Genomic DNA, 20,046 nt, shown 5'->3' on the forward strand with positions numbered 1-20,046 from the left:
CCAATTTACTTTTATCACCAATTTTGCTTTGTTCTCTTGGTATCCTTAGTTAAAAGCTAAAACTAAAAGGTTCATATGCTAATTGCTAAGCCCTTGAAGGCCGCCTCTTCTCTCAGTGCATTTTGACAGTTTTTCACCACTAGAGGGTGTTAGTTCATGTGTGTCATATAGATAACACTATGCTCGTGCATGTGGAGTTCCTAGGAGCCAGCACTAATTGGATAAAATGCATGTCTGTCAAAAGAACTGAAATAAGGGGGCAGTTTGCAGAGACTTAGATACAAGATAATCACAGAGGTAAAAATGTATTTATATAACTGTGTTGGTTGTGCAAAACTAGGAAATGGGTAATGAAAGAGATTATCTATCTTTTAAAACAATACACATTCTGGTGTAGACTGTCCCTTTAATGAAGGAAGATAAATAATGTAAATACAATGCATAAACCATGACTAGAGTTGCAGTACTACTAGGAGTGTAAAGAATGCTGCCCCAGGAACCCACTTGATGACCCTGCCTGCACCCTCTTGCAACCCTGCTATTGATAAACATCATCCATGTCTTTAAATCCCTGTCCAATCTCAAACAAAGTTCCCACACACATGAGAGGAGAAATACAAAGAGAGAGAGAGAGTGGGAGAATGAAAGAATGGGTGGTGAACATTAGGAAAGACGGATCAGAGACTTTTATTTCACAATGAAGTGTAAATATATGGATGAGGAGTGAATATGAGGTAAATAAATAGAGGGGGCAAATAGGTATTTTAATTACTTTTCATGGAATTCTAACATTTATTATCTGCTTCTGACAGTTTCCTCTCCTTGCTCCTCACTTCCTTTACTCCGTGTATCATAGGCAGCTATACCCACTCTGCTGTTTCTAATTACAAATCTCCAGCATGGGAATATAAAGGGATGGAAAATATTAATACGAACATTATTTGAATTGCTTTTCTAAGAAAATAACCTAATGTCTCTGGCTTATAAAAGACACCATATTTGCTTGTGTGAATACGAGGACACTACTAATGTATTTATTCTGGGAAAAATAAAGTTTCGACAAATAGATTTGTGAACAACTACCTAATTGCTTATTGGTCTTTTATGCATCCTATTGTATCTGTCTTCTGTATCGTCAAACATAAAAGAGACATTTAAACTAAGGGTCTTGTATCCTCACCTGGGAACAATTGAGACAACTCCCTCTGTATCCCCGAGCATCTGCTTCAGAGCTTCTGCATTTGCTAAGAATAAATGAAAGCGTCACTATGAATATCTTTAGAGTATGATAAATTGTTACTTATAAAAAGCACAACAAAAGCTGTTTAGAAAGTACCAACCTTCATTCTCAATAATGCACTTCACAATTTGTTCTACTGTGTCTTCATTTGACATTTCATCTGTAACTACATTAAATTGATAGTAACAAAGTAGTTAGAATGAAAAATACACTCATCTCTAAAAGAACATGAAAGTCCCATATTTGAAACAAGAAAAAATATACTGTACAAACGAGCAATGATAATCTAGATATATCACATTGTATAGACTTGTAGAAGAAGCAATATAAGCCTGACACCATTGTACAATACTAATACTACATTCATGCAGGACCTACATTTTCTCCTAAATGTCCTATCTTGTATGTTCACAAACAAAATATTCTTTTTGTAAAAGTGAGAAAAGTAAAAAAAAAAATGCATTAGGCAATAAGACGGACAAATCTGGTAAAGAAATGCAGAAATACTAAAGTATATATAAATATATATGTGTGTGTGCTATTAAATAACTAGTTTTTCTACTCAGGGAAAAACGTTAGGAGTGAAATAATTATTTAGGAGAGAAACTTTCTTAGTCCAGTCACTGTTAAGTATACTAATTTTTTCCTCATCCAGAACTAGTGGACATTTTCAGCCCTAAAAAATCTATTCTCTCTCTCTCTCTCTCTCTCTCTCTCTCTCTCTCTCTCTCTCTATATATATATATATATATATATATATATATATATATATATATATATATATATATATATATATACATGCAAGTCTGTGCAGAATTTATTAAAAAGTAGAAATGTTAATAGTTTATTTTTAGTAATTAGCAAAAAGAAAAATGTTAAACTTGTTCTCTAAAGGGCTGAAGATCAGTAGAAGAATGAGTGTATGCAGGCAACAGTGAAGCATGGTGGAGGCTCCTTGCAAGTTTGGGGTTGTATGTCTGCAAATAGAGATGGGGATTTGGTCAGAATTGATGGTCTCCTAAATGCTGAGAAGTACAGGCAGATAGTTATCCATCATACAATATCATAAGGGAGGCATCTGATATGGCCCCATATGTATTCTGCAGCATGACTACAATCCCAAACATACAGCCAAAGTCATTAAGAACTATCTTCAGAGTAAAGAAGAATAAGACATCCTGGAAGTGATGGTAGGGCCCCCACAGAGCCCTGGGGCCATATTTATCAATGTGTGCGAGCGGACATGATACGAAATAACGTACCATGTCTGCCGCACATCGATAAATGCGCTGTCGGCATTTATCATTGCACCAGCAGTTCTTGTGATTGTCAATCAACCCGATCGTATTCGATCGTTTTGATTTCTGTCTGCGGCCTCAGAGCAGGCGGACAAGTTACGGAGCAGTGGTCTTTAGACCGCTGCTTCATAACTTCTGTTTCCGACGAGCCAAACATGGGGCATCAAGCTCCATACGGAGCTTCATAAATATGCCCCCTGATCTCAACATCATCAAGTCTGTCTGAGATTACATGAAGAGAAAGAAGCAACTGAGGCAGCTTAAATCCACAGACAAACTGTGGTAAGTTCTCCAAGATGTCTGGGGAAACCTACCTGTCGAGTTCTATAAAAAACTGTGTGCAAGTGTACCTATAAGTATTGGTGCTGTTTTGAAGGGAAAGGGTGGTTACACCAATTATTTATCTAATTTAGAATTTCTTCTGTTCACTCACTTTGCATTTGTTTAATTGATAAAAAAAAACTATTAAAATTTCTAATTTTGAAAGCATTCTTACTTTACAGCATATGTTCACATCAGCCTAAAACTTTTGCTCAGTACTATATATATATATATAATGAGATGTTAGTAATTTTCATTTCATACACGTATGATAATATAATCTATAAATTTCTTGGTTGTTTAAGGATCATTTTAGCTACAGTCAAATTGCATAATTAACAGGTGCATAGTAAAATGACAATACAAAACCACTTACTCTGAATTTTAAATGAGCAGTAGATTTATTTCTTACAAATTACAAATTTTGACTTTAATTTGCATTTAAGTCATATTTTAAAAATGACTCACTCTCTGGGTCTTCATGAAGAGCTTCATGAAACTCAAGATCTAGGTCCTCTGGTGATGTGCGACATCGGTAACCTTTCTTCTTTAGAACATGGCAGATGAGAAAACCAAGGAGTCCCATGATGAAAAAAACTAAAACCAACAGGAATAGCATATAGGGACTTTGCTGAGGCTTTGCTGCTTCCTCCTCCATGACGACCTCTTTTGCCATCGGGAATCTACAATTTTGAAATTAAAATATTTTTATTATTTATTATTAATATAATATATATTACTTTTCTGTAAACATTCTAAAAGCCTCAAAACTAAAACTATTAAAGAAAAAAATGTAAAAAATTAAGGTAGTTCTATTAATAAACTTAAATAATCTAGGCTATTAAAATAAATATAAATAAAGGGACACCAAATATGGATTCTTATTTACTAAAAAAAAAACAACAATCTTTGTTTCTAGCTGACTTTTACTGATTGGTGTACTGTTTTGGTTAAAATGACATGTTGTCTTTAAGAAACACTGTATTAAAAAAATCTCTCTCATCCATATGAAACAGCAGCATGATGATTGTTTTCTGGTCTGAAAAATGTAAGTTGTGTACCAATGTTTACTGATTAATAGATACTTCCTGCTGATGCTCATTGGCTGTTAGGCACTTCCTGCTGATGCTCATTGGTTAATACGTACTTCCTGACAATCCTCATTAACCCCTTTGCGACAAAGGACGTGCCAGGATGTCCTACAAAAAAATACCCTTAACGACCAAGGACGTTCCTGGCACGTCATCTGGGGTTTCAAGCGGTGGGAGCGATCGTGATTGCTTCCAGCCGCTTTTAAGGTATTGCAGTGATGCCTCGATATTGACTCTGTGGTCTTCTCTGCATTGGCCAGCGATGGTGCTGATCATTGGTGGGTGGGAGCCATTGCAGGGAGGCGGGTGGGCGGCTCATTGCTGGCGGATATATGCCAGAGGGGAGAGGGATCGGGTGCAGGGGCGCTGGGAGCATGCACAGGGCCGAGGCACGCACAGGGGTGGGAGCGGGGGCACGCATGGGGCGGGAACGGGTGGGACCGCTACACTGTGGAAAACATATAACATAAAATATGCAGGGAGAGGGTAATCTGAGCGCAGGAAGCCGCTCAAACAGTATTGCAGTGATGCCTCGATGTTGAGGCATCCTGCAATACTGTTCCTGACTGCTGGACTCCATTTTGATCGTTCCCACAGATCGATCACTTCTGGTTTGACTCCACATGGAGCTCAGCAGTCAGGCAGAGCATCAGAAGCCATCGGGCAGGCTTCTGATGCTCTGTAAGTGTGCTAAGTGCCTTAGTGGGTCAAGGCACTTAGTAAAATAACATTACATAAAAAAAAAAAAAAATGTATTTTTTTTTAAAAATCACCCCATATAGCCCCCCATGTGACTTCAAAGATGGCGATGCCCAGTGCATCATGGGGCTTCTGGGGGTGTCCCTAGCCTGCCTCATCATAGGGGCAGGCTAAGGTCATCCAATCTGAGCTTGCTCTATAATTTAATTTATAATAATAAAATATCCCATTTGTCTGATCATGTCAATATTAGTAAATATTGACACTGATCAGTGTGGATCTCCCTCCCTCTCCTCACTTGCGTTTTTGTTGGAGAGAGAGAGAGAGATGTGTGCTGAGAGAGATTTATTTAGTTATATTAGTTTAAAAATTGAAAGACCCAAAGGCTCTTTTCAGAGCCATTAACCCCTAACTTGCCAGTGATCACTACAAATCACTGGCTCTTTGACAAAAGCACTTTTTGCTCTGCGCATTTTTTTAGGGGTTATTTTTTTAAGTCATTTTTTTGTGACACCCAAAGGCTCTTTTCAGAGCCATTTAGTTAATTTAAATTTAAATTTAGTGTCGATTTCTTTTTTAATAATTAATGCCTAGCTTGCCAGTGATCACTATAAATCACTGACTCTTGCACAAAAGGACTTTTTTGCTCTGTGCATTTTTTTAGGGGTTCGTTTTTTTTTTAGTAATTTATTGTGACACCCAAAGGTTCTTTTCAGAGCCATTTAGTTAATTTAAATTATTTTTTTTTTAGTAATTAACCCCTAGCTTGCCAGTGATCACTATACATCACTGGCTCTTGCACAAAAACACTTTTTTGCTCTGTGCATTTTTTAGGGGTTCTTTTTTTAGTTTTTTTTTGTGATACCCAAAGGCTCTTTACAGAGCCATTTAGTTAATTTAAATTTAAATTTTGTGTTGATTTTTTTTTCCAGTAATTTTTTCTCTCTGTGACAGATAAAAAATAAATCATGTCACAGAGAACATGCCATCCTTGCGTCAGAGTCAGACGCCTCTATGTCGGACTCAGAACTCAATTTTGACCCTGCCATATGCTCAGATACATCATTAGATACAGTCTCAACCAACTGATAGTGATGTATCTGCGGCTGCTAGTCCCCCTGCCAGCCCCCCTGCCAGAAGGAAACGTGTTGCTCCAGCTCCATTGCTGCTGAAGGGTGGGTAATGCCTCCTCTCCAGAGGCCAGATATCCCACCCTTCACAGCAAAACCTGGCATCAATGTCGATGTGGCAGGATTTAGTCTCCAGCAGTTTATGAAGGTATTTCTGGGTGATGATGTATTGGGGAACATTGTCGCCCAAACTAATTTATATGCCCATCAGTTCCATGTTGCAAAGCCTGACACTTTTTTGGCAAAGCAGCAATGGGCCCCCATCGATGTGCCAGAATTTAAAAGATTCTGGGCATTGACTATGCTGATGGGCATCATATAGAAACCCTCCATCCGCTCCTACTGGAGCAGTAGCCCCATTTGCTCTACCCCCATTAACTCCCAGAGTATGTCAAGGAAGAGGTATGAAATGATTCTACATTTCATGCACTTCAGCGACAACAGCCTGTGCCCACCTAGGGAGCATCCCCAGTTTGACAGGCTGTATAAAATCCGCCCCCTGATTACCCACTTTGCTGCCAGGTTTGCCGAGGCTTATACACCTGGAAGGAATATATGTGTGGATGAATCCCTGATGAAGTATAAGGGAAGGCTGTGATTCAAGCAGTATATTACTTCCAATGCTCCAGATATGGAGTAAAGTTGTATAAGCTCTGTGAGAGCGAGACTGGGTATATTCAGGACTTCCAGGTGTATGAGGGAAAGGATAGCCACCTTTCCCCTCCAGGTTGCCCAGAACATATGGGAACCACTGGCAAGATTGTTTGGGACCTGATACTATCCCTAATGAACAAAGGGTACCACTTGTATTTAGATAATTTTTATACAAGTGTCCATTTATTCAAGCTACTGTATTGCTTTGATACAGTAGCTTGTGGTACAATTAAAAAGAACCGCATAGGTTTCCCAGGACAACTTGCATGGATCCGGCTACAAAGGGGGGAGACCTCAGCTCTGCGCCAAGAGGAGCTGTTGGCACTTAAGTAGAGAGACAAGAAGGATGTGTACCTTTTTACTACCATCCAAAATGAGAGGACTGTGGAGGTCTCTGTACGTGGCAGAGCTGAGAGCATAAGTAAGCCAGTGTGCATCAAGGCTTATAACTGGCATATGGGTGGGGTTGATCTGGCAGATCAGCTGCTGCAGCCCTACCTAATTATGCAGAGGACAACGGCCTGGTACAAAAAGGTTGCAATTTACTTCATGCAGATTGCAACCCACAAGGCTTTTTTGTTCAAAAAAGCAAACCCCGGGAATGAAACTGACTTTTTTACAGTTTCAGCTCCAGATTCATTTTGGGGATTTTGTACCAAGATGCACCTGCTCCCCGGGCGGTGATGGGAGAGACAGTGGCGTCACTATTTTTTTTATTTTATTGAAATTCAAAGAAATACAATGTAGAGATGCATAGATATTTTTATTAGAGGGGACAGCATTTGTGAACATTAGTGGGACTGGGGAAGTTGTAGACACTTCATTTTTTTGCCCCTTGAGCCAGCGCTGCAATTTCCACAAATAGTTTTCCTGGCTGCTTTTGCTTGTTTGTACTTTGCTCCTCCTCTGCCCAATTTCACTATGAATGTTGTGGGCATACCGTGAGGCATGCGAAGTTGTGCTGCTAGCCTAAACCTGCCTGCCTATCTGTGCTCACTGCTCAATAACGTGTGTAGCAGTGGAGTCACTCACTGCTGTGCTGTCTCTCTAAACGGGAACTGGGAAATCATCAGGGGGATGCCTGGCACCTGACCGCATGACTGTCTAACACTGTCTCTAAAGAGAAGGAGACACGTATGATGCCCATCAGACCGGTACAGTTACGGTACACTAAGTGCACAGTGAAAAGGTAGGAGGGGAGGGCAGACGGGGATCTGGGGGTGGGCAGAGAGCATTGGAGCTTGGCCATAAGAAGCGGTAGGCACGCGACCCGGGGCTGTGCACTGACAGACTTGGAACATAGTCAGAGAGCAGAATTTTCATAGTTTGCTCACCTAAACCTTTTCTTTAGTGATTTATTTTTAGAGTGCTCTGTTTATCTTTCATTTGATGCTCTGCTGAGCCAGGGAGCAACTCTAGGGATGAGTTTTTTAATTAATGCAGTGCAGTTTACATATTTTGTATGTGTGTGTGTCTGAGTGTTTTTGTGTGTGTGTGTGTGTGTGTCTGAGTGCTTTTGTGAGTGTGTCTGAGTGTTTCTGTGTGTGTGCCTGAGTGTTTGTGTGTGTGTGTGCCCGAGTGTTTTTGTGTGTGTGTGTGTGTGTGTGTGAGTGCTTTTGTGTGTGTGTGTGTATCTGAGTGCTTTTGTGTGTGTTACAAATTCAACTTGGATTAAAATAAAATAAAATAAAACTTCAGAGTGCGCACTCTTACAAGACAATTTAAACTAAACCTTACAACAATTCTTTAATTAATTCAAAAAACTTTATCTTAAGCCAACTTTTCTTTTCTTATGTGCAAAAGGTGCTGTTAGCAGATATTGGTGATAAAACAAACTTTCCCAAGTCTCTTGTTTATTTCTAAGCAAGATTTATATAACAAAGGTGGGGAGATCGATTTAGCTCCTTAAGTTCAATTAGATTCAAATCCAATAGCCAATCAGGTCTCTCTGTTTACGTTATTTGGTATTTTCAAATCTTAACCGTTTTACCGGTGATTGTATCCAGGCTATTTTAAAACCAAAGTTCTTTAGTCTCTTTAAGATACTTGTTACTTTTAATGTTGCAGTTCTTTGTGTAAAAAAGTATCTATTTTGGCTTCACACAGTTATTTTTAGCGGTGTAACAGATACGGCTTACCGTGATTTTTCTACCGCTGATCTTCACTTGTAAGAACAAGAAGAAATCCCCGCCCTCCGATGACAACGGACAGTCAGCCTCTATTGCCTCCAGGCTAAAGGGAATCCTCTCATTTGCTTATAGATGCGGGTTCTTGATTTTCACACCCGATATTTACTTGCGGTCTCCTTAGCAAGTTTGCACAGCTTTTGTGGAAGCTGTCAGATCCTTGGAAATCACTCCTTTATGTTCAAATCAGACTTCTAAGGCTGTGTGTCTGATTCTGTGTATCCTTTGTGTCCTATCATCAACGCGTTTCCGCTCACAATGAGCCTTTTTCAAGATGATATCCTCAGGTGTAATCCACCTTCTTATAGCCTTCTTAATTATCTGCTTGACCATTTCTTAAAGGGATTTTTTGTATCCTCTTACTTAAACTAATATATGAAAATGTCTACAATCAAATGTATAAAAATTATATAAAATTGTCCTTCTTATATTAAAAAAAAATTTCATTTTGTTAATGGATATATATATATAAACACACAATTGATTTATAAAATGAAAATGATTAATAAACACTTTTCAAAGATTTGGTTTTTCTAATTATTTCTCAACCTCATAGAGAAGATATTGTGAACGACTAACAAATGACTCTTAAACTAACACTTCAGAGTGTTTTTGTGTGTGTCGGAGTGTTTGTATGTGTGTGTGCCTGTGTTTTTGTGTTTGTGTGTGTCTGCTTTCTGGGGGGGGGGTGACACCATAAGTTACCGCACCGGGTGACACCAACCCTAGTGACGCCACTGGGGAGAGAGCAGAGTTGGGGCTACTTAATTTATTTTTAAAATCCCCCTACTGCTGCAAAGCAGAAACCTAAAAAAAATGCAGTCTGTACCAAGAGGGGGCAGAGAAGGGACACCACCTTTTATTGTCCTGATTGCCCTGAACAGCCTGGACTCTGCATTGGGGACTGCTTGTAGCGGTATCACACACAGTAATTTTTTTTTTACATTTGCCGTTGTGTTTTTTATTTGGGGGGGAGGGGGGGTTGGTTATGTTTACTGTTACTGAGTTGTTTTGTTTTTGTTTTTTTACTGTGCCAGAGTTTTACATTTCACTGTTCTATTTTTTATAAGTTCTAAAATTGGTGCTGTATTTTACCAAAACACCTGTCAAACCTATGCATGGGGGGTATGGGTGTATTCAGGGAGTCTTGCAGAAAACAATCTGGAGTGTTTTCTTCCAATAACTTACAACAAGCTCTCCTAAATGATAGTCAAAAAGCAATGTGTGTGTAAAAATTAAAATTGAAAAATTACCCCCATACACTTTCTCCAATTTTTTTTGGCTTAACTGGTTGCATCAAAGCACTCCATATACAATACCTTGGGGTGTCAATGTTTCACATATATACACTTGCATGGCAATAAATAAAACTGTGGAATGCAATAGGCCCCAAACTAAAGGTAGACCTATCAGCAGAAATACTCTCACTTAATTACAAGTCATACAATTGTAACTGAACCTTCCCAAAATCCTCGAAAACCTATGCATGGGGGACATAGGTGTACTCAGGAGGTCTTTCAGAAAACAACCTGGAGTGTTTTCTTGTAATAACTTACAACAATCTCTCCTAAATCATAGTCAAAAAGCAATATGTGTGTACAAATGAAAAATTAACACAATACACATTCTCCAATTTTTTGGGGCTAAAACGATTGCAATCAAAGGCATCAAAGCACTCCATATACAATACCTTGGGGTGTCAACATTTCAAATATATACACTTTCATGGCAATAAATAAAACTGGGGTATACAATAGGCCCCAAACTAAAGATAGGTCTATCAGAAGAAATACTCTCACTTTCAACTCAAATTACAAGTCATACAATTGTAACTGATCCTTCCCAAAATCCTGGCAAACCTATGCATGGGGGCATAGGTGTACCCAGGAGGTCTTGCAGAAAACATCTTGGAGTGTTTTCTTGCAATACCTTACAACATGCTCGCCTAAATCATAGTAAAAAATCAATGTGTGTGTGTAAAATTGAAAATGTAAAAATTACCACCATACACTTTCTCCAATTTTTTTGGTTAAATCGGTTGAATTAAAGCACTCCATATACAATACCTTGGGGTGTCAACTTTTCAAAAATATACATGTTCATGGCAAGCAAATAAATTGGGGTATGTAAAAAGGCCCCCAAAAAGACGATATGCAAAGACGATATGTTAAATGTGAAAAAAAATCACAAACACATGTCAAACGTTTGGTATTGCACCCCTCAAACAAGCCAACAAACCTATGCATAGGTGGTATCACTGTACTCAGGAGATGTTGGTGAACACATATTGAGGTGTTTTTTAGCAGTAACACATAACAGGAACTGAGAATCCATGCCTAAAGTACAATGTGTGTTAAAAATGACAAAAAAAAAATTACTACGCAATAATTTGATTAAGACTGGTGGTTAAATTAGTGCATGGGTGCATGATGACAGATGTGAAAATTCCAAGTTGGAAAACTGGAATGCACCCCCTAAAAATAAGTCCTTTTAACCCCCTGAAAACCCGACAAACCTATTCATGGGTGGTATCACTGTACTCAGAAGATGTTGTTGACAACATATTGAGGTATTTTTTGTCAGTAACACATAACAGGAACTGAGAATCCATGCCTAAAGTATGTGTGTGAAAAATAACACAAAAAATGACTACCCAATAGATTGACAAAGACTGGTGGTTGAATTAGTGCATGGAAAGTGTTACAATACAAGCATTTCAAATACCCTAGGGTGTCTACTTTTCAAAAATATATGGTTTGATGGGAGTAAAATACATTGGCCGGCTTCAGAAATGTCCCAAATAGGACATAGGTGCATGATGACAGATGTGAAAATTCCAAGTTGGAAAACTGGAATGCTCCCCCTAAAAATTAGGCCTTTTAGCCCCCTTAAAACCCAACAAACCTATTCAAGGGTGGCATCACTGTATTCAGGAGATGTTGTTGAAGACATATTGAGGTGTTTTTGTCAGTAACACATAACAGGAACTGAGAATCCATGCCTAAAGTACAATGTGTGTGGAAAATAACACAAAAAATTACTATCCAATAGTTTGACAAAGACTGGTGGTTGAATTAATGCAAGGAAAGTGTTAAAATACCAGCATTTCAAATACCCTAGGGTGTCTACTTTTCAAAACTATATGGTTTGATGGGAGTAAATTACGTTGGCTGGCTTCAGAAATGTCCCAAATAGGACATGGGTTCATGATGACAGATGTGAAAATTTCAAGTTGGAAAACTGGAATGCGCCCCCTAAAAATAAGGCTTTTTAGGCTCCTGAAAACCCGACAAACCTATTCATGGGTGGTATCACTGCATTCAGGAGATGTTGTTGAACACATATTGAGGTGTTTTGTCATTAACACATAACAGGAACTGAGAATCCATTCCTAAATTACAATCAGCCAGATTACGAGTTTTGCGTTATGAGGGGTGCGGTACTAACTTGCACGTTATTGTCACCGCCCACTTACCTACAATGCTGGTATTACAGGTTTTTATAAACCCGGCGTTAAAAGGCAAGAAGTGAGCGTAGAGCAAAATTGTGCTCCATACCACACTCCAATACCAGCGCTGCTTAAGTCAGCGGTGAGCTGGTTGAACGTGCTCATGCACGATTTCCCCATAGACATCAATGTGGAGAGCCGGCTGAGAAAAAGTCTTACACCTGCAAAAAAGCAGTGTAAAGCTCAGTAACGCAGCCCCATTGATTCCTATGGGGAAACACATTTCATGTTTACACCTAATACCCTAACATAAACTCCGAGTCTAAACACCCCTAATCTTACACTTATTAACCCCTAATCTGCTGCCCCCGACATCGCCGACACCTATCAGCCAATCGGAATTAAGGTTGAAAAAATCCTATTGGCTGATCCAATCAGCCAATAGGATTGAACTTCAATCCTATTGGCTGTTCCAATCAGCCAATAGAATGCAAGCTCAATCCTATTGGCTGATTGCATCAGCCAATAGGATTTTTTCAACGTTAATTCCGATTGGCTGATAGAATTCTATCAGCCAATCAGAATCTAAGGGACGCCATCTTGGATGACATCATTTAAATGAACCTTCATTCAGCAAGAAGACGTCGATAGAAGAGGATGCTCCGCACCGGATGTCTTGAAGATGGAGCTGCTCCGTGTCGGAAGGATGAAGATAGAAGATTCTGTCTGGGTGAAGACTTCTGCCCGTCTGGAGGACCACTTCTTCCCGTCTGGAGGACCACTTCTGCCGGCTTCCTTGAGGACATCTAGCAGCTTGGATGAAGACTTCTCCCGGTAAGTGGATCTTCAGGGGTTAGTGTTAGGATTTTTTAAGGGTGTATTAGGTGGGTTTTATTTTTAGGTTAGGGCTTTGGGCTGCAATAGAGCTAAATGCCCTTTAAAGGGCAATGGGGAGCTTAGTTGTTTTTAGTTAGGGTTTTATTTGGGGGGTTGGTTGTTTGGGTGGTGGGTTTTACTGTTGGGGGGGTTGTTTGTATTTTATTTTATAGGTAAAAGAGCTGATTTCTTTGTGGCAATGCCCCGCAAAAGGCCCTTTTAAGGGCTATTGGTAGTTTAGTTTAGGCTAGGTTTTTTTTTACTTTGGCTGGGCTTTTTTATTTTGATAGGGCTATTAGATTAGGTGTAATTAGTTTAAAGATCTTGTAATTTGTTTTTTATTTTCTGTAATTTAGTGGGTTTTTTTTGTAATTTAGCTAATTGTTTTGAATTGAGTTAATTGTATTTAATTTAGGGAATTTATTTAATTGTAGGGTTAGGTTAGGTGTTAGTGTAACTTAGGTTAGGTTTTATTTTACAGGTCAATTTGTATTTATTTTAGCTAGGTAGTTAGTAAATAGTTAAAAACTATTTAGTAACTATTCTACCTAGTTAAAATAAATACAAACTTGCCTGTAAAATAAAAATAAACCCTAAGCTAGATACAATGTAACTATTAGTTATATTGTAGCTAGTTTAGGGTAAATTTTATAGGTAAGTATTTAGTTTTAAATAGGAATTATTTAGGTAATGATAGTAATTTGTATTTAGATTTAAATTATATTTAAGTTAGGGGGTGTTAGGGTTAGACTTAGATTTAGGCGTTAATACATTTAGTATAGTTGCGGCGACATTGGGGGCGGCAGATTAGGGGTTAATAACTCTAATGTAGGTTGCGGCGATGTTAAGGGGCGGCAGAATATGGGTTTATAATATTTAACTAGTGTTTGCGAGGCGGGAGTGCGGCGGTTTAGGGGTTAATATGTTTATTATAGTGGCAGCGATGTCCGGAGCGTCAGATTAGGGGTTAATAATTTTATTTTAGTGTTTGCGATGCGGGAGGGCCTCAGTTTAGGGGTTAATAGGTAGTTTATGGGTGTTAGTGTACTTTTTAGCACTTTAGCTATGAGTTTTATGCTACAGCGTTGTAGTGTAAAACTCATAACTACTGACTTTAGAATGCGGTACGAATCTTGACGGGATAGGGTGTACCGCTAACTTTTTGGCCTCCCAGGACAAGCTCGTAATACCAACGTTATGGAAGTCCCATAGAAAAAAGAATATACGCAATTTGCGTAAGTTAATTTGCGGTAAGGCCAAAAAAGTGTGCGGTGCCCCTAAATCTGCAAGACTCGTAATAGCAGCGGGAGTAAAAAAGTAGCGTTATGAGGCTTAACGCTGCTTTTTTACTCATAACACAAGACTCGTAATCTAGCCGAATGTGTGTGGAAAATAACACAAAAAATGACTACCCAATAGTTTGACAAACAAGAAAATGAAGTCAGATGCGCCTATATTCTAATAATGTGATTGCTGTAAACAAAATAAAATTTGTATCTAGCAACAAATGATACAATTGCCCAATATGTGAAAAAAATCAAAATGTGTATATAAATATTGATATTAAATATCACACAACATGAATGTGGTATAACCCACAATACTATAGAATAAATAATGTTGTGACAATCTCAAATATGAAACTGTTAGATAAACCTTAAAGTCCAAAGATGAATTAGAGTTCAATATGGCTGCAAACACTTCTTCCAAAACTTGAAGGCAGTTCAAGCGAAGCAAATCTGTACAAAGGACGAAAAAGAAAAAGGCGCCAACATAGTGTGATTCAGTTTTAAAAAATTCTCACTCCCCACGCATTCAATAGATCGTACTTACAAGAAGTAAGGCACTTGATAAGTGCTACACAGGCTTTCTGGAACATTAACAGCCGTCCAGGTAGCTGCTCGCTCGTTGCACAGGTGAAACTCTTGATACAGTGGCTCTCCTGTTAGCCAAAGGTGTGCAGGGTCCCTGAAGCTTATAATCCTAAGGTGCTTCTATAATTCGGAGTAGTCACCCTCAGGAAATATGCCCAACCAGGTGGGCTAACAGCGTGACAACCGTACACTTCAGGAGACTGGAACATAAAATATCACTCAAGCCATGATTAAGATAAAGTCTAAAAGCAAATGTTTATTTAAAACATGTATTATCACAACGCGTTTCCCGGTCTTTTCGACCGCTTCCTCAGGTGAATAACTAAATCTAAAAATCAAAGCTTATATCAGCCTTGCTCGGCGTCTATGCCTAAACAAGGCGCATGCGTGAAGGAGTATGCAAGCCCCAATCAAAAAGTGGGTGTGTATCTATGGCCGTTATATAGATGATCTTATTTTTATTTGGGAGGGTACAGAAGATAATGCCTTGGATTTTATTAAATCATTAAATGAGAACAATATGGGACTTAAGTTTACACACAATATAAGTGCAGACTATATTGAATTTTTGGACTTGGTACTTTATTGGGATCAAGTAGATCATATATTGACAAAAATTCACTTCAAAACAGTAGATACAAACAGCTATTTGACCTACAAAAGCAACCACTATAGAGCGTGGAAAAAGAATATACCTTACAACCAGTTCTCTAGAATCCGTAGAAATTGTACTAATTTAGCTCTATTCGATGAACAAGCAGAAATCTTAAAAACTAGATTCTTGGAAAAAGATTATCCTAAAGATTTAATAGAGGAGAGTTATTTGAAGGCAAGAAGTAAAGATAGATCTGAGTTCTTTGAAATACCAAAAATTAATAATACTTCTGAATGTAGTAGCCTACATGTTAAAGGGAATAATAATAATAAAAATAATAAAAATAATAAAAATAATAACCTTAGATTTATAACTAAATATACTTCAAATCACGATAAAATTAAGAGAATTGTCCACAAACATTGGAATATTCTACTAAATGATCCTGTATTAAAAAATCTCCTGGATAAGAATCCGATATGTACTTTTAAAAGAGCTCCTTCACTAAAAAAATAAACTTGCCCCTAGCAAAATAGTGATGAGGAAATTTGAAAAAAAGAAAGAACCAGGGACTAAAAACTGGTTATCTGGTAAGAAAGGGTTTTATAAGTGTAACCGAGCTAATTGTGGTTTGTGTGAGTTTACAAAGGGGGAAAAATCGAAATTTGTGTCCTTTTCAACAAAGGAGGAATTTGAGATAAAAACTTGTTTTTCATGTGATTCCTCCTTTGTAATATATCTACTGGAGTGCAAATGTGGCCTGCAGTACATAGGGAGAACCTCAAGACCACTGAACAAAAGATGGGGGGAGCACATGAGAAATGTGAGAAATTCCTGTATTAAGCACAGTGTCTCTAGGCATGGAGTATGCTGTCATGATGGACAGACAGATATATACAGCATCTTTCCCATTGAACAAATTGCTCAAAAGTGGGGTAGAAATAGATTAATTGACCTAAGACAAAGAGAGACATATTGGATATGGAAAATGAAGACCTTGAATCCATATGGCCTTAATGAAAACCTAGACATGGCAGCGTTTAATTAATTTAAAGCTGATTGTTTCTATATATGAATTATCAGTTAGTCTATTCATCAAATCTAACCCCTTGCTATAATTGAAATATCTATTTTCTTTATTACTAAGACTACCAGGTTGGTCCAGTTGAGTTGGTCGGGGACTTGTAACTTGATTCCTTGTATTCGTTAGTCAGTCTGTTCACACTTTTGTTTGAACAGAGACACAGTAACTAGGGCTACTTGAGCAGATATACCCATTTCTAGAGCTATAATATTGAGGGTGGCATTATTTTGAGGCTATTTCATGAAGCTCCTATACTGTATGATTAATATGGTGCGCATGTATATGTTTTTATACATATATATTTTTTATATATATATATATATATTTTTTTTTTATTTTATTATTGTATATTTTTATATTATCTTATTAATAGATAGAACAGTATTTGTATGTAGGTTGTTTTTTGTATTCAACGATGTAATATACTGTGTAAATGCCTGTAGGAAATGCACCCCTTTCTGGGGATGTATATACGTTCAGAGTTCTTTTTCTTGGCGGTTCATGAGTTTAGTAACAATGTTACTTATTTGATACTATGTTACTTAAGTTACGTATCATATCAATAATTTTTCATTCTGTTTTTATGCCAAAATTAGAGTTTTCCAAAACCTAGTATAAATACATGGTTAGTTAAATGTTACTTTGTCATATGGTCCACTAATATCCGTGGATTTTATTACAACTATTGCCTATTGTTGATTACGGAGCCGATTGGTTTTGCATTACCGATAAGAACCAATGACAAGAACCTAGATACACACCCACTTTTTGATTGGGGCTTGCATACTCCTTCACGCATGAGCCTTGTTTAGGCATAGATGCCGAGCAAGGCTGATATAAGCTGTGATTTTTAGATTTAGTTATTCACCTGAGGAAGCGGTCGAGAAGACCGGGAAACGCGTTGTGATAATACATGTTTTAAATAAACATTTGCTTTTAGACTTTATCTTAATCACGGCTTGAGTGATATTTTATGTTCCAGTCTCCTGAAGTGTACGGTTGTCACGCTGTTAGCCCACCTGGTTGGGCATATTTCCTGAGGGTGACTACTCCGAGTTATAGAAGCACCTTAGGATTATAAGCTTCAGGGACCCTGCACACCTTTGGCTAACAGGAGAGCCACTGTATCAAGAGTTTCACCTGTGCGACGAGCGAGCAGCTACCTGGACGGCTGTTAATGTTCCGGAAAGCCTGTGTAGCACTTATCAAGTGCCTTACTTCTTGTAAGTACGATCTATTGAATGCGTGGGGAGTGAGAATTTTTTAAAACTGAATCACACTATGTTGGCGCCTTCTTCTTTTTCGTCCTTTGTACCAATAGTTTGACAAAGACTGGTGGTTGAATTAGTGCATGGAAAGTGTTAAAATACCAGCATTTCAAATACCCTCGGGTGTCTACTTTTCAAAAATATATATGGTTTGATTTGAGTAAATTACATTGGTCGGCTTCAGAAATGTCCCAAATAGGACATGGGTGCATGATGGCAGATCTGAAAATTCCAAGTTGGAAAACTGGAACGTGCCCCCTAAAAATAAGGCCTTTTAGCCCCCCGAAAACCCAACAAACCTATCCATGGGTGGTATCACTGTACTCAGGAGATGTTGCTGAAGACATATTGGGGTGTTATTTGGCAGTAACCCTTAACATTCTCAGTAAATGTATTCTTAAATTGCTATTTTGTGAAAAAACTTTTCAAACTTTAGCATAGATTGGTGGTAAAATGGTTGCATGAAAATACCACAAGTTTAATACCTTAGGTTTTCTTCTTTTTAAAAATATATACATGTGAAGGGTTATTCAGGGATTCCTGACAGATATCAGTCTTCCAATGTAACTATTGCTAATTTTGAAAATTGCTACTTGTACTTATTGCCCTATAACTAGAAAAAAGCAAAGTACATGTAAACATTGGGTATTTCTAAACTAAGGACAAAAATTAGAAACTATTGGGCATGGGTGTTTTTTGGTGGTTGTAGATATGTAACAGATTTTCTGGGTCAAAGTTAGCAAAAGTGTGTTTTTTTCCATTTTTCATCATATTTTATCATTTTTTTAATAGTAAATTATAAGATATGATGAAAATAATGGTATCATTAGAAAGTTCATTTAATGGCGAGAAAAACGGTATATAACATGTGTGGGTACAGTAAATGAGTAAGAGTAAAATTACAGCTAAACACAAACACCGCAGAAATGCAAAAATAGCTCTGGTCCCAGACAGTCAACAAATGGAAAAGTGTTCTGGTCATGAAGGGGCTAAGCATTAGTAAGAAGTACCTACGGTATAAGCCAGATATTTATATTAGTAAATAGCTTTAACTTTATAATTTCCTAAGCAAAAAAACTGTCAACATATTCAAAGAGGCAGTAAAATCAAAATTAATTCCAGAACTGTTATTGTTTAAATAGATAGATAATCCCTTTATTACTAATTTCCCAGTTTTGCATAACCAACACAGAACTATTAATATACTTTTTACCTCAGTGAAAACCTTGTATCTGCAGACTGCCCCTGTCCTGTCGAAAACTCCAAGTCGTCGAAATCTCCAATTACACATCTGATTGGTTGTGCATCCTGTCCCTCACGGAGACACGGGACAATCAGATGGGCACTGTAATTCAGCATTAGCGCCTATCTTCACTATCTATTTTTGCCTCCGTCTAGGGAGTTTAAGGGTGGCAAAGCCCCCCTTGTAAACCTCATTCCCCAAGGTTCACTTGGGGTGGATGCTAGAGGATCAGCGGGGCGCCCCATAACAGAGGCAAAAACAAATAGTGAAAATGGGAGAATCACCGGAAGTGAGGTAATTGGAGATTTCAACAACTTATTTCAGTTCTTTTGACAGACTTGCATTTTAGCCAATCAGTGCTCTCTCATAAGTAACTCCATGTGCATGAGCACAATGTTATCTATATGGAACAAATTAACTATTGCCCTCTAGCTGTGAAAAACTGTCAAATCTATTCAGATAAGAGGCGGCCTTCAAGGGCTTAGAAATAAGCATATGAGTCTACCTATGTTTAACTTTCAACAAAGAACACCAAGAGAACAAAGCAAATTTGATGATAAAAGTAAATTAGAAAGTTGTTTAAAATGACACGTCCTATCTGACTCATGAAAGTTTAGTTCTGACTAGACTGTCACATTAAGATAGAGCTTGCAATTGAAAAACAAATGAAAATGTAATTACTGTATATATGATTTTTTTTTGGTAAAATCTCTCTCTCTCTCTCTCTCTATATATATATATATATATATATACATATATGTATATATACATATATATATATATATATATATATATATATATATATATATACATACACAGTATATATATATATATATATATATATATATATATATATATATATATATATATATATATATATATATATATATATATATATATATAGGAATATCTATTTAAAAATACTTAGAACATATTCCTCTTTGCAAAGGACATTGAAATGTGAAATATTTACAGTACATACACAGTTAAACATTTTATTATAGAACCCTGATTCCGACAGTATGGAAAATGCAAAAAA

The 20,046-nt window shown here is 37.6% G+C and overlaps 1 protein-coding gene across 1 annotated transcript in view; it reads right to left on the reverse strand.

Annotated features, from left to right (window-relative positions):
- LOC128644597 (RELT-like protein 2) overlaps positions 1 to 20,046 on the reverse strand; it is a gene marked incomplete at its 3' end in the record, with an annotated part of 65,614 nt that overhangs the window by 27,893 nt on the left and 17,675 nt on the right. The window contains exons 2-4 of the mRNA XM_053697143.1: positions 3,328 to 3,542; positions 1,341 to 1,406; positions 1,181 to 1,244 (exon numbers count right to left, since the gene is read on the reverse strand). Coding sequence (XP_053553118.1) covers positions 1,181 to 1,244; positions 1,341 to 1,406; positions 3,328 to 3,535 — 338 coding nt within the window. The remainder of the gene's footprint in view (positions 1 to 1,180; positions 1,245 to 1,340; positions 1,407 to 3,327; positions 3,543 to 20,046) is intronic.

The sequence above is a fragment of the Bombina bombina genome, unplaced genomic scaffold (genome assembly GCF_027579735.1).
Source record: "Bombina bombina isolate aBomBom1 unplaced genomic scaffold, aBomBom1.pri scaffold_438, whole genome shotgun sequence".
In the NCBI taxonomy this organism is placed as follows: Eukaryota; Metazoa; Chordata; class Amphibia; order Anura; family Bombinatoridae; genus Bombina; species Bombina bombina.